Source organism: Phodopus roborovskii, unplaced genomic scaffold, assembly GCF_943737965.1.
Source record: "Phodopus roborovskii unplaced genomic scaffold, PHOROB, whole genome shotgun sequence".
Classification (NCBI taxonomy): domain Eukaryota; kingdom Metazoa; phylum Chordata; class Mammalia; order Rodentia; family Cricetidae; genus Phodopus; species Phodopus roborovskii.
Genome location: NW_026126459.1, coordinates 29,466,647 through 29,481,222, shown reverse-complemented (window position 1 = coordinate 29,481,222; position 14,576 = coordinate 29,466,647). Strand labels below are relative to the sequence as shown.

The window sequence follows — 14,576 nt, the reverse complement described above, 5'->3', positions numbered from 1 at the left end:
GAGGGCATAATGGGACCTGAAAAAGAAGTGATTTTATTAACTAAATTGAAGATTTTGTTTTTTGAGAAACTTGAATTCTGTCTCATTTGCTATAATTCTTCCCACTTTGTGAATTTTTAAGTTACCAGTTTTTTTTTCAATAATTTTAAAACTTTAAGAAAAGAATCAAGTCCCCTTTAAGACTGATCTTAGTGCTGTGTGCACTGGCACTCTGTTGTGTTTTCTGCCATGTGAGGACCGAGCAAGAAAGACCAGATGAAGTTCCTCAGTCTTGGACATGCCACTCTGTGAGCGATGAGGTCTTTTTCTTTATGTATTGAAAATTACATATTTATATATAATTATATATGGAAGTGTATGTGTGTGTTTGAGTGTGTGATTACTGGAATATTAGCAGCAGGAACAGGAACTCTTGGATTTCTAAGTGTGTACACTACACTATACTTTTTTGCACTATTTTTTTATTCATGCTCACTACTGAATCATTTATCCACGTGTGGATGAATAGCTTCTTTTCCTTGATAAAGTCCCCAACTTGGGGACTCTGCTATTTTAAGATATCCTCTGTCTTAGAGTTAGGATTGTCCTTAGTTGCATACGTTCTCCTAGAAAGTCTTCGGGTCATTAACTTTCTGTCCCCACTGCTTCCCCCAGTCATTTGTCCTGATCAAACCCAGAGTCTCGTGTTTGCTGTTGGAGCCCTCAGCCTCATTTTTCATAAGTAAGCATAAGGTTGTAATGCATGTATACATTTTCTTTCACATATATTACATATATCCATATTAATTTTCAGGTTGTAATGCATATTCTTACATACATACACACATCCAAAAGTTAATTTTCAGGATGTAATGCATATTCTTTTATATAATATACATATACACTATAAGAAATAATATACATATACATATAGCATATATATATATATATATATATATATCCATGTTAATTTTTCAGGATGTAATGCATATTCTTTCACATGTATCTAACATAAGTAGTCTGCTCATTCTTGCCTGTCTGTTTTGTTAGAGCCCTTTGTCCTTTGCCGTTCTCTACCACATCCCAAGGACATCTAAGTCCAAAGTTAGGGTAAATTTCCATTTCCTTACTAAGAACTTGGCATTTCATTTTCCCTCCTCCCCCACTTTAGTTTAAGGCAGTGGGAGATAGAGTTTTGGCTTTGATTATGAGCATTTCTGGAAGCTATCAGAGGCTCAGCTCCATGAGTTATTTTTTCTTTCCCTTGGCTGGCTCCTATGGTTGCACTGTTTAGATTTTTGGCTCATTGTTTGTAATTGTGAAAGCACCCTGGATTCAAGGCCAAGCGGGAGCCACCTGTCCTCTTAGGCTATGCTTTCTTTGCTATATTCCCATTGCACCATGATGGTTTGATGACTTGTGATCTAAATAGTATTTTGTTTTAGAATCATAGAATTTTTTTACAGACCAAAGTGGGGGAGGTAGTTCCTTTTGTCTACAAAATAAACTCCTTGTAAGGATATGTGATCATAGGAAATTTGAAATTACTAATGAGACCCCCAGTATGCCATATTGAAGATTGCTCTCAACTATTTCCCAAGCAGTAAAGTATATTGATGTCTATTAGTGCTATAGAGACTGGTTAGATGCTGGGGATAAAGTAGTGGACAAGGTGAACTCGTTTTCTTTCCTTGTGTTGTTTTCTGTTGAATCAGGCAAGTGCAGGGGTACTGAGAGTACCACCTCTACAGTACACATGTGCAGGTGGTGTGGTGACGGGATGCAGTGGGATGCATATGGAGGAAGTCACTTTTGAACCAAGATTCAAAGATGGAGAGATTATTTGCCTGAAAAGAGCCAGTTGGAAGAGAAGAATGCAGTGTTTGGTGCAACCATATTGATCTTTGCTGCAGTGTTGAAGGGCAGTGTGTGAGTAAGAAGAAAATAATATGTATGGAAAGGGTGAGAGGGGGAAAGTACCACAGGAAAGTTCAGTGGGCCTGTCTTTGGAATGTGAAGCAGGGAGAGGTTAAATTCTGAAGCCAGAGAGGTAAGAAGCCAGATTGTCCTCCTGCATGAAGATGTGCTGAATAATTTATCCTGGTGTCAATCTGGAGAGCCACTTAAGTGCTCAGCAGGGGCTTGCTTGACTGGAACATATTTACATTTTAGAGAGAGCTCTTAGGAAAAGAACAGATTGGAGGGGAGTGAGGTTGAAGGCAAAGAGATTATTTAGGAAGCTATTTTAGGGATCCAGGTGAAATGGTATGAGGGAAGGTACAGGTAATTAACAGAGAGCAGGCAATGGGGTAGATTTAAGAAAATAGTTTAGGAGATATGATGAAATTTGACGATGCTTGTGAAAGGTACTGGGGGTGGGGGAGGGATGACATCTAGGTTTCCAGTTAGGACCATGGTGGGATGATGGCACTGTTTGCTCAGGTGGAAGAGTGGGTATGGAGTGGCAGGGAGGGCAAAGGGAACTAATTTGAATCTGGAGTTTCATTGAGAGATGCCTGTGAACTGGGGGCACTTAGTCTGAACTTAAGTGTCTTACTGAATACACAGGTCTGAAATAGGCATGTAGTATAACTTTGACATACAGGTATAGTGTGTGCTCGAGTAATGTGAATTACTCCACATAAAAGGAAAAATGATATTAGGATGATGCAGAAATCCACTTCGCTCATATGCAGGCTTTTGCTAGACAAGGAGTAGGTAGAGCGTTGAGATTGTCAGCTAATAGGAATCATTAATTCATTTGTGCTATGAACAGGGATTGCTTTGTTTTTTAAGAAAATTGAAAATGAATGTTTTTCTTAGTGGCATCTTCCCCTGCTGGCCAATCCCCAGTCCCCACAGCTGGGGTGTTTCATGGTGGCCCTGGTAGTTTATGGTGAGGGACCCCCCCCCCCCCCAGTGCTATCTTTGCTACTTGGCTCAAAGCCAGACGCTCTGCTCTCTTGACTCCATGGGTTATGCTTCTGCCCAGATTAAAGCAGTGTCCTCTGTGCTTCTGTGCACATTAATGACCTATTGTGATCCTCTTTGTGTGGAACAGCCTGACTGGGCTCTAAAGGATCATTTATAGTTTTCATTGACACTAAGATTTCAATATTGTTCTGAGCAGACTGTGCCAACCCTTTTTCCTATATACTCTGTGCAGTTTAATAAAGTATGAGGGTTTCTTTTTTATTGGTGTATTTTAGGGATTTATTGTTTTACAGTTGAGAAGCCTTGTATTGAAAAACTGTCAATAGAAAGGATTGTAAAGGATTGTATATAGAAATGTACAGTGTGATGTAGACAAAGGTAAGTCCAAGATGATGTGTTTAAGCCCACCAGGGTCATTAACCAGGGGGAGAACAAGGAACCTACAGAAGACACCAGGGAAAGAGTGGGTGGTGACTGGAAGAAGCAAGCCAGGAGAGTGGACTGGTCTTGAAACATTCTTGTTGGCTTTTGTGCTCCAGAGATCTTTGACAGTTCTTTATATTGCCATGAAGAATGTTTTCCAGGCTCTTCCTATGCACTTTCTTCCCAGACTTCAAATCACCGTTTTCTCTAAGGCAGTGCTGGCTACTTTGATTAGAAAATGGTGGAGTGGTTACATATACTGGGTAGGTTCCTAATTGTTTCTAGGACTTTCACTAAACTATGAATATATTTTGTTTAAGAGAAAATAGGCCATCAACTCGATGTTTCCTATCAACATTGACTTTTTTTAAAAGATAAATTTTTATTTAAATGCAAACAATCTTATTTTACATACCAAGCCCAGTTCCCTCTCCCTTCTCTTCTCCCATGTCCCCCACTAATCCCCATCCACTCCCATGGAGGGTGAGGTCTCCCATGGGGGATTGTCAAAGTCTGTCATATCATTTGGGGCCCAGACTAGGAACTCCCCCATGTATCTAGGCTGAGAGAAGATCCCTCCATAGGGAATGGCCTCCCAAAGCCATTCATTCATTAGTGATAAATACTGGTTCCAGAGTCCCCATAAATGCCCAGGTCTCCCAACTGACACCCACAACCAGGGGTCCATGTTTGGTCTTATGCTGGTTCTCCAGCTGTCAGTCTAGAGTCTGTGAGTTCACATTTGCTTAGGTCAGCTGTTTCTGTTGGTTTCCTCAGAAACCCCTTTGCTCATCACTCCTTCCTCTCTCTAACTGGATTCTAGGAGTCCTGCTCAGTGCCTTTACTTATTTAATGTTTGAAATCTTTTTTTATGTTGGAAGTCTTTTTTAAAAATGACTTGAACAAGCCACCCCTACCAGGAAAACAGATAGACTAACTGTAGATCTTCATCTTTCCCGCACCCCCTCCAAATCCACCACCCTCATGCATATAATAGAGGTCCTTATGGAGGAAATGAATAAATCCCTTGGAGATATTTGTGCAAACACAAGCAAATGTTGAAAGGTCATGATTAAAACTGTTTAAGACTTGAAAGTGAAAATAGAATCAATAAAGAAAATCCAAACTGTGGGAAATATAGAAATAAGAATTTTAGCAACTTGACAGGATCTTCAGAAGCAAGCTTCACCAACAGAATATAAGAGATGGAAGAAACACATGTTAATATCAAGAATAGACAAAGAAATACTACCACAGTTTAAATCACATATTGACCCTCACACACTGTTAGTGGAAAACTTCAATACCCTACTCTTGCCAGTAGGTCATCCAGACAAAAACTAAACAAAGAAATGTTGAAGCTAACTGACGTTATCAATGGATAACATCAATGGATGTAATAGATATATTACACAATATTTCACCAAGACACAAAAGACTATACCTTCTTAGCATCTCATTGAACTGTCTTTACAACTAATCACATACTCAGAAACACAGCAAGTACCAACAGATACAAGAAAATCACAACAATCTGAATCCTGTCTGACCACCATAAGTTAAAGCTGATGTCAACAACAGAAACAACAGAAAGCTTACAAACTCATGAAACTGACAATGAAAAATGGGTCAAGTCAGAAATTAGGAAATAAAGACTTTCTAGAACTGAACAAAAATGAATACATAACATACCCAGTCTTGGGACATAACGAAGGCTGTTCTTAGAGACAAGTTCATAGAGCTAAATGTCTACATAAAAAACAAATTTGAGAGAGATTATACTGGCAACTTAACAGCACACCTGAAAGCTCTAGAGCAAAAAAGAAGAAATCACATCCAAAAGGTGTAAATAGCAAGAAATAGTCAAACTCAGGGCTGAAATCAATAATGTAGAAACAAACAAAATTCAGTACAAAGAATCAATGAAACAAAGAATTTGTTCTTGGAAGAAATCAATAAAATTGACTAACCTGTATCCAAATTATCTATCTGTATCCCAAATTATTTGGGAGAGACTATCTAAATTAACGAAATTAAAAATGAAAAAAGGGGGCATTCAAGAGATAGCAAGGAAACCCAGGGAATAAAAACCTTCACCAAAATGGAAAATCTAAAGAAATTGATAATTTTCTTGATGCATACCACTTACCAAAGTTAAACCAAGATCAGGCAAGTAATTCATGTATAATATTCCACTAACAACTGTCATAAATGATTAAAAATAAATGACTAACATTTGGTGGTAGGTCAGAGAAATGTGCAGAGGCTGGCTTCTGCATGCTGTGGATGTTGAATAACCGGTATCAGTGAGTCAGTGGAGATCTTTGGTAAATTACAGGCCAGGCACTTCTATCCTGATAACCCTTAAATCATTAAATACAAACTATAAGTCTGGTGACACAAACACATGTGCTGTGGTTTGTGTTTCTACACTTTATGTAACACAATTTCATATCCAAGTTAGTTATTTGGTCCTTTGGGGGAACTAGTTTTAGATAAGATCATGAGGATGAAAACCCCATGGTGACATCAGTGGCTCTCTTAAGAAGGTCAGAGCCTAGTGTGCTTGCAGTCTTGCCATGTAGGAAGACTGAGTTAGAGTGCTTGCAGTCTTGCCATGTAGGCGCACTGAGCTAGTATGCTTGTTCTGTCTTACCATGTAGAATTTTCTGTTGTGTTGAGAGGTAGTAGGAAGCCCTCACCAGATGTTAACAGGTATCACACCACATCTCTGGACTTTCCTGCATCCAGAATCAGAGCTAAGGACACTTCTGTTCTTTGTAAGTTACTTGGCCTCAAACATGTTGTTATAGCAACAGGAAACAACCCAAGACTGGGCCAATAAGAAAACTGAGTAAACAAAGATTTTTATCTCTCACCTGATGGCCTGAGTTCAATCCACAGAATCCACACTTGGTGGTTGGAAGTAACCAACTTCCACAAGTTGTTCTCTGACCCCCACACATGTTAGATGGATGTTAGAGTAATAGTTGTGTGGATACAGGGACTGGAGACTGACAGTACACAAAAAGGAATTTATGACCATTCCCACCTACATTTTAGTCATGTGAAAATACTCATTTTGAGAGTTTGATGAAACTATAAGCCTACTAACTACTATTTTAGTATTTCCACATTTATTTCATGTTAAAACAATAAAGATATCTGGGTAGAGTGATATTGAGAAAAATAGATCAAAAGATTAAGAAACTAGGAAAGAGTCGGGCCACATAAGTTCAGCTCTGCCATGATGGAGAGTTTTGATGCTATCATCATAGGGTGGGGAATCTCTGGAAGATTTAGGGGAAGAGAATGACATGAACTGTGAGAGAATGAGGAGAATGAACTGTGGCAGGAATAGAAGCCAGAGATAGCATGCAAAAATGATGGAATATTCAAGTAAGCTCATGGCAGAGTGAAAGGGGCCAATTTTGGATACATTTTGGAATTAGAGCTATAAAGATGGGTTTCTGGGTAAGAAAATACATGGCACTAGGTTTTTGCCTGAGTAGATGGTGAGTGCAGAACTGCTTATTGCTATGATGGAGAAAAGGTGTAGTACAATGGAGACTGGACCCAGGGCCCCTGCTGCTGACCTGCTTCCCAGTTTAAGAGCAGTGTGAAGGCTCAGCCACTTACAAACAAAGATGTTCAAATGACAGCAGAGTCCAGAGTGATTGTGGATGGCAAAATAAGTCATCGATTTACAGAACTAACTGGGTGCCCTGAGGCTGAAGATTGCCTAGGGGATGAATATATCATCTGTGGGTGAGTGGAACAGAGGGATGGCCTTAGGTCAACACTTTAAAGAACCAGGAGAGGGTAGGGGGAGTTCAGAAGATACAGTGGTAAGCCAAGGCCACTCCCAGGGAGCAGAAGGAGTCCTCTGTCACATGTATGGAGACTTCTCATATGAAGAGGTTGGCAACTCCTTTGGCAGGATGCAGGGTAGATACAGGGGGTTAAAAATTGATTAGTTAATGCAGTAAAAAAAGGAAGGCTTTGCTGGATGGTGGTGGTGCACGCCTTTAATACCGGTACTCGGGAGGCAGATGCAGGCAGATTTCTATGAGTTTGAGTCCAGCCTGATCTACACATCAAGTTCCAGGACTGGCTCCAAAGCTACACAGAGAAACCCGGGGGTGGGGTGGGGGGTGGGAGACTTTAAGACTATTCTTGTATAGCAGAAAGCACCTCCTAAAATTAATGGTTAAATAAAATACATTAAACTTTATAATATTTTTCTTTATGAGACAGGGTCTTGGTATTCCAGGCAAGCCTCAATTCTGTAGAACTGTGGATGACCTTGCATTTCTGAGCCTCCTGCCTTTGCCTCCCAAGTGCTAGCATTACAAGTTTGTACCACTGTACTTGGTTTTATGCAGTGCTTGAGACTGAACCTAGGCCTTTGTGCATGTCTCCCATATACGCCTCCCTGTTCTCTTCAGATTCATGGCCTTTTCTTAATGCACTCACGCGCGCGCGCACACACACGCACACACACACACACACACACACACACACACACACACACACACACACACCCTAAATATAATCTGTCCACTCTGTATATTATTTATGCATGTTTCAAGGCTGACCGCTTAGTATTGGGTAACCAGTTAGTGTGCTCTTCTCTGTAGAAGAATATTTCTCCTACTCTTAGTGTTCCTTAGTTGCCTGTAGTTATTTGTGTAGGGTTGAGGTCTCGTGGCCTTTTCCGTATCCACTTTGCATGTCCATTGGTGTTGTCCTTGTTCAGCTCACATTTGGATGGTCATGTGGGTGAGGCTTTATGGGTGTAGCTTCTGATGTTACTAGGAAACAATCTCATTGCAAACTCCCTGGTCCTCTGACTCCTACCCACTTTTTGTCCCTTCTGTCATCTGCTTGTTTCCAAGTGTTTGCTTTGTTCTCTGGGATGTACTGACTGTGACCTTCTCAGGTTCTGCGCTCTACCCCTAACTTCAGCCTTTACTTAGCTGCCATGTGATCTTCAACTCAAATTTCGGATGACCTTTAAACTTACTTGCTTGTCATCACCCCACAGCTGACCACTGTGTTTTAGTTTAAATTCCTCAATACTAGCTTTGTTTGATCCCTCATGCCCTTTGCTTCTCAGGTCAGTCTCAGTTGGTTGTTCCTGGGTCCACTGTTCAGACCCTGCTGGCAGGGGAGGAAATTCCCTGGGTAAAGCAGATGCAGTCAGTATAGAAGGCAGAGGCCTTTTCTTCTAGCTCTTCATGTTAAAATTACACATTTACTTGAGTGAGTGAGTGAGTGTGCGTGCGTGCGTGCGTGTGTGTGTGTGTGTGTGTGTGTGTGTGTGTATGCATACATGCACACACTTCACGGTATGACGTAAGTAGAAGGGGATTATTTAAGGAGAAGAAAGGGAATCAACAATCCAACAATTAGGGTGGTGGATGAAGATTGTCTTAGAGTTTCTGTTGCTGTGATGAAACGCCATGGGAGCAAGGTTGGGAGGAAAGGGTATATTTGGCTCACACTTCCACATTGCTGTTGTTTGTCATTGAAGGAAGTCAGGGCAGGAACTTAAACAGGGCAGGAACCTGGAGTCAGAGCTAATACAGAGACCATGGAGGGGTGCAGCTTACTGGCTAGGTCCCATGGCTTGCTCTTCCACCAGGGGTGGAACCACATACATTGGGATGGGCCTTCCCCATTAATCACTAATTAAGAAAATGCCTTATAGTTGGATTTTATAGAGGCCTTTTCTCATTTGAGGTTTCCTCCTTTCAGATAACTCTAGTTTGTTTTTCAAGTTATAAGACTAGTCAGTGCAGAGGTGGAATGAAGTGAATATGATTGTGATAATGATCTTTGTATGAAATGTCATAATGAAACCCATTGTTTAGTAATGCAAACTAATTTTTAAAAATCATACCAGTTGAAGGCATAAGTTAAACCTTTAGAGGAATGGCCTGAAGCTGTGGCTAATGAATGAGAACAGGAAGAATAGAAGAAGATGAAGTCCACTGGGTAGGCTTGGCTGGAGTACCGAACTCTTTGCAGACCATGGAGTGGAGTTTTAAAAATATATACTGCTATATGTCATATATGTATTTATATATTTCAAATATGTAATACAGGGGGAAACTTGAAAGTTTTGACAATCACTGTGTCATTTGGAAGAAAATGATAGGACTTAGATTGAGAGTTGTAGTCAGATTTTAGCTTGATATATAAATAATAATGGTTATACTTACATGCTGTTTGAGAGATTTCCATAGTTAAAAGAGGAAGGGCAATAATTAGATGGATGACAGCTGAGGTAGGGTCTATGATTGGAGAACTGGAGAGGACTGTGGCCTGAACTCAACAAACCCTGTGTTAATTAGCTACTAATTCTGCCTGACATTTCCTTTTAAATTTGTAGCAAGGCATTTCTGAGCAGTTCTAAGTTCTCAGTTGCAGTGTGTCAGACTATGAGTGAAAGGCTCTTAAAACCACAAAGGAAATTATCAATGCAACATGTTTCATCTTTATCAGAATTGTAAGATTTCACTGTAGTCTTGAAGTGTATTGACGTTCTGATTTGGGCAATGTTGTCAGTTGACCATGTCCTAGCACAGTGCCCAGAACAAATACATTTGTCCACACAGAGCAAATCTAATATAACTTACAGGTGTTGACCACAAAGGACATAGGTACTGACTAAAGGACACCATTGGTTGACACATTTATGGCCATGATTATTAAATGTTAAGCTTAATGTACAGCATAAGAAAATACATGGATGTTCAAGTGTTTTCTTAATGAAATCCTTAGAGGATTAATAATTTACAAATGACTGAAGAAAATGGCAAAACCTATGAAGAAAATTAAGAGAATCTAATACGGAAATCTGTTTAGCTAATACACAGCACAAAGAGCCTGGCATTGCTCTAAGTTACGTATCTCACTGGTTAAAGTGAGAAAGGAAACGTTGCGAAGCTGTGAATAGTGTAGACAGTGTGGAGCATACAGAGTGGAAGTACGGTGAGCAGTCAGCATAAACAGGGATGGTGGTCTTCACATATGCTCTGTTTCTAGCATTTGCTGTATTCAGTGCTTGCTATTTTCAGGGTCATTCACCAAATCTGAGATAGATTTTCAGCCAAATCTTTTAGAAGCCACTTTGGAGGAGTTTCATTAAGTGGTGCATGTGAAAATAATGATGTAGCTAATTTTATTTGATAAAATAGGTTAAGAAATGTGTTAAATAGTCTTCTCAAAATTATTGAAATTTTCTGTAATAACCTGATCATGATTTTATGGATGTTAGTGCCGGTAATAAGCAGTGCTGGGCTTCCAGGGAGAGTAGGTGTCTGTAATGCTGGGAAAGCCTAAGCACAGTACAGATTGCTGATGGCAGCTGCCTATCTAGAGCAGGCCAAGCTCACCTGTCAGAGATGCCTGTATAGTTTTGTCTAGCAAATTCATCTGAAATTATGAGGCTTGGGGCTCCCTTCCAGCTCAATATGCTGAAACAAATTGCTGTGGAATATAAGATCATATAACACTGAAATTTATAATATTTGTGTGTTGACCTTTGAATTTTTACCACATGCTAAGGCATTTTTCCCTTACTTCCCTAGGGAGTTGGTCTTTCAGTTCATGGGCGATTCCGAGTGGCTACTGAAAGGTCCCTCTTTGCAATGCCAGAAACGGGAATAGGTAAAAAGACACCGAAAGGTTTTGTAATTACTTTTGAATCACATTCCTCTACTATCTGTCAGATATTCTATACATATACATATGGAGCCAAAAGACTCCATGTGAGATACAATGAAAAAACCCAAGAAAGCAAGATACTTTATATTAGTTTAGTAATTATATCACATATAAGAATAGTTATCTGAAGACATTAGTACCCATAAGTTAATCTTGGCAAGGAAAAATATACTCACATTTCCATCTGTGAAACTTTGGGAGTTTCATGGGTCAGCATTCCTATTTTGTGTTAAAAAGAGCTACTCTTGCAGGGTTTCTTGAAAAGGATCTTGTTCCTTCGCCATTGCCTCTGGCGGATGCCGGTGCTGCCCATGCTGCTGTCCTGTCAGTATAATACCATCTTGTTTGCTTTTGCCTCACAGTGCTCTTAAAACCAGGTAGCAACAACCACCCCACTTTACCCCCACCCCCAAGTGCTTTGGTTATAAAGATCATTTGTATTTCTGTAAAAACATCTAGTTTGTCTTCCGTTGTTATATTTCGCAAGTTTACAATCTTATCAGTTTTTCTTTCTAGAAGAGCTTGTATAGAATTGATATCACCTAGTGTAGAATACACCAGTAAGTCCATCTAGGCTAGTAGTTGTCTCTTTGAGAAAGTTTGTAATCATATTTGGTACATGTTTGGCTAGTCGACCTATCTTCTTGTGCAAGCATTGGTAGGTTGAATCTTTGAAGGAATTTTTGCAATCTATTAGTATAATGCTGCCCATGATATTATAATATGTATAGACTCTGTAGTGTTTTCTATCCCTCTCATTTTTGATTAATTTTATGTCTATTCCTTTTTTCCAGATCATTCTAATGTGAAGTTTATCAGTTATTGATCATAAATCTGAATTTGGTTTTCACTTAATTGGTTTTTGCTGAGATGTTTATTATTTTCAACTGCTTTAGTTTTCATTCGCTGCTCTATTTTTCTAATCTTACCAGATAATTAAAAAAAAAACTTTCATGTACACATTTAGTAGAAAGTGTCCTCCAAATTTTGCATTCTGATCTCTTGCCAGGCTAGTCCTATGTGATGAGATACTCTCCTCTGTTCCTGGGCTGCAGCTCCTGGTCGGCCCCATGGTCATAAGAATGTACAGTTGATGCTCTGGGTCCAGCATATGGTGTGGCTAAGTCATGGATGCTCAGTGGGTTGTGTGTGAAGTACATTTCAACTTTCATGGTGTCACTGATTTCAATGTTTTCCAGCAGACTTGGCCTACAGCTCCCTCTTTCAGATACAACTTTTGTACTTAATGTTAGATGTGCTCTTGTTTTATCAGTGTGTGTGACTGTGTGTGTGTGTGTGTGAATGAGTGCATGTGGGTGTGTGTGTTTGTGGTATGTTTGTGGTATGTGTGAGTATGTGAGTGTGTGCATATGTGTGTATGTGGGTGTGGGTGAGTGTGTGTGTTAGGGATTGAACTCAAAGCCTCATAGTGTTAGCTGGGCAAGTGCTCTACCACTGAGGAACAGGCCCAGCCCATTATTTTTTTTTCTAAACTTTGAGAGAGTATTGTAAGTTACTCAGGGCAGACAGGAACCCATCCTGTAGCCCACGCAGCCCTTAAACCTGTGATCCTTGTGTTCCTGCCTGTATCTGTGTGTTCATCTGTAGCTATAATTACATAGCTATATGCCAAGCCCTATTGTTTGTTCATTTTCGATTGTTGTCTCTTCTCTGTTTTCATTTAGTTTCTATTTCTATATTTTAAACTTCTCCCTCTGCAGTCTAATCTGTCCTTAGTATTTGTAAATATTTTTTAGACTGTGAATTCATCTCAGTTTTTATCTATGGAAATGTGATTTGAGTTGCTAAAATATAACTTGTCTCTAAATTTTTTGAATATATGAACAAATTCTTACATCTATGTCAATTTCAATTGATTCAGTCTAACTGTGCATTGTGCATTTAATCCTGCCATATTAGATATCTACTAATTTTTTTTTCTCTTTGAGATAGGGTCTATGTAGGCTAGACTGGCCTTGAACTCAGAGATCCACCTACCTCTGCCTCCCAAGTGCTAGGACTAAAGACATGAACTAGGTGGCTAGTGTGTTGGATAGTTTATGTCAATATGATACAAGCTAAAGACATCCCAGAGGAGGGAACTCAATTAACAAAATGCTTTCAGAAGATAAGACTGTAAGCAAGCCTGTAGGAGGGTATTTTCTTAATTAGTGATTGGTCGGGGAGGGCTGAGCCCAGTGTGGGTGGTGCCATCCCTGGGCTGGTTGTTCTGGGTTCTGTAAGAAAGCAGGCTGAGCAAGCCACAAGGAGCAAGCCAGTAAGTCCCACCCCTCCATGGCCTCTGCATCTGCCCTTGCTGCCAGGTTCCTGCCCTGTTGAATTCCTGTCCTAAGTTCCTCAGTGATGGACAATGGATGTGGAAGTGTAAGCCCTTTCCTCCCCAACTTGTGTTTGATCATGTATTTTATTGTAGCAATAATAACCCTGACTAAGACAGCTAGTAATTTATTTTTATTAGATTCTAAAAAAACTTTTCTTTTGTTGGGTGCTGGATATTTTGAATTTTTTTTCTTTCTTTTTCCTTCCTCCCTAGCTTGTCCTTCCTCCGCACCCCAACCCCTCTCTCTGTGACAGTGTATAGCCCTGACTGGTCCTGACTGGTCTGTAGGTCTGTACTTCTTGATGGCTGGGATTAAAAGTGTGTGCTACTGTGCCTGGTTTTTGACTTTTTGAGTTCTTACAAATGTTCTTGCACTTTTTCCTAGGATGAATGAAAGTTGCTTGCAAGCATTTTGATCTTGTTAGACATAAATGTCTAACAAGGGTTTGGTGTTTTGTTTTGTATAGGGTGGGGATGATGCTTTAAGCTAACATTGATTATATTTACAACTACAGAGACAGGATCTGCCCTTGGGTCTGTCTGGTGCTCAGACTCTTGATCTTCATCTAGTTGGTGAATGTGGTGTTTAGGCAGAGGCTTTCCACTTAGTTTTTGCATCCCTTCCTGAGGCTCAGGTCCCTTTTTCACACACTGTACTGATGAGTTCTAAGGGAGAGCTGTGGATGGAGAGACCCTGAAGTGTAATTAGGGATAGCACCAGGCCATTCAGTTTGTGCCTTTGGGTGGAGGTGGCATATCAGGAGAGAAATGTTGTAGTTGAAGGATGTGAGTCCAGAGTTGTGGTTTTGTGTGTGGAGATGCTTATAAACCATGTGACTGCAAAGATACTCTTGAGTTTGGTATTTGAGGGGAAAGGCACAGCTAGGTTTGAGACTGGTTGTCAACTTGACTGGTCATCAACAAAACTATTAAAACAACAACATCTCTGAGGGTTGAGAGCCAGGGTTAAGGTGTCACTAAGATTGGTTCCTTCTGAGCTGCTTCCTTGCCATGTCTTCATGGGGCCTTCCTTCTTTTGTGTATCTCGTTCACAAGGATAGTTCTGTTGGATTATGGTATCCCCCTTGCAATCTGACATACCTGAATGTAGTCAGAGCTTTTTATGGGAGCCCCTGGCTCCCCACTGGAGACATTGTTAATTACA

The 14,576-nt window shown here is 40.1% G+C and overlaps 1 protein-coding gene across 2 annotated transcripts in view; it reads left to right on the top strand.

Annotated features, from left to right (window-relative positions):
- Positions 1-14,576, top strand: part of Hibch (3-hydroxyisobutyryl-CoA hydrolase) — a 70,897-nt gene that overhangs the window by 39,315 nt on the left and 17,006 nt on the right. For both annotated transcript variants that reach the window (XM_051190130.1, XM_051190129.1), the window contains exon 7: positions 10,935-11,013. In XM_051190130.1, the coding sequence (XP_051046087.1) occupies positions 10,935-11,013 (79 nt within the window). The remainder of the gene's footprint in view (positions 1-10,934; positions 11,014-14,576) is intronic.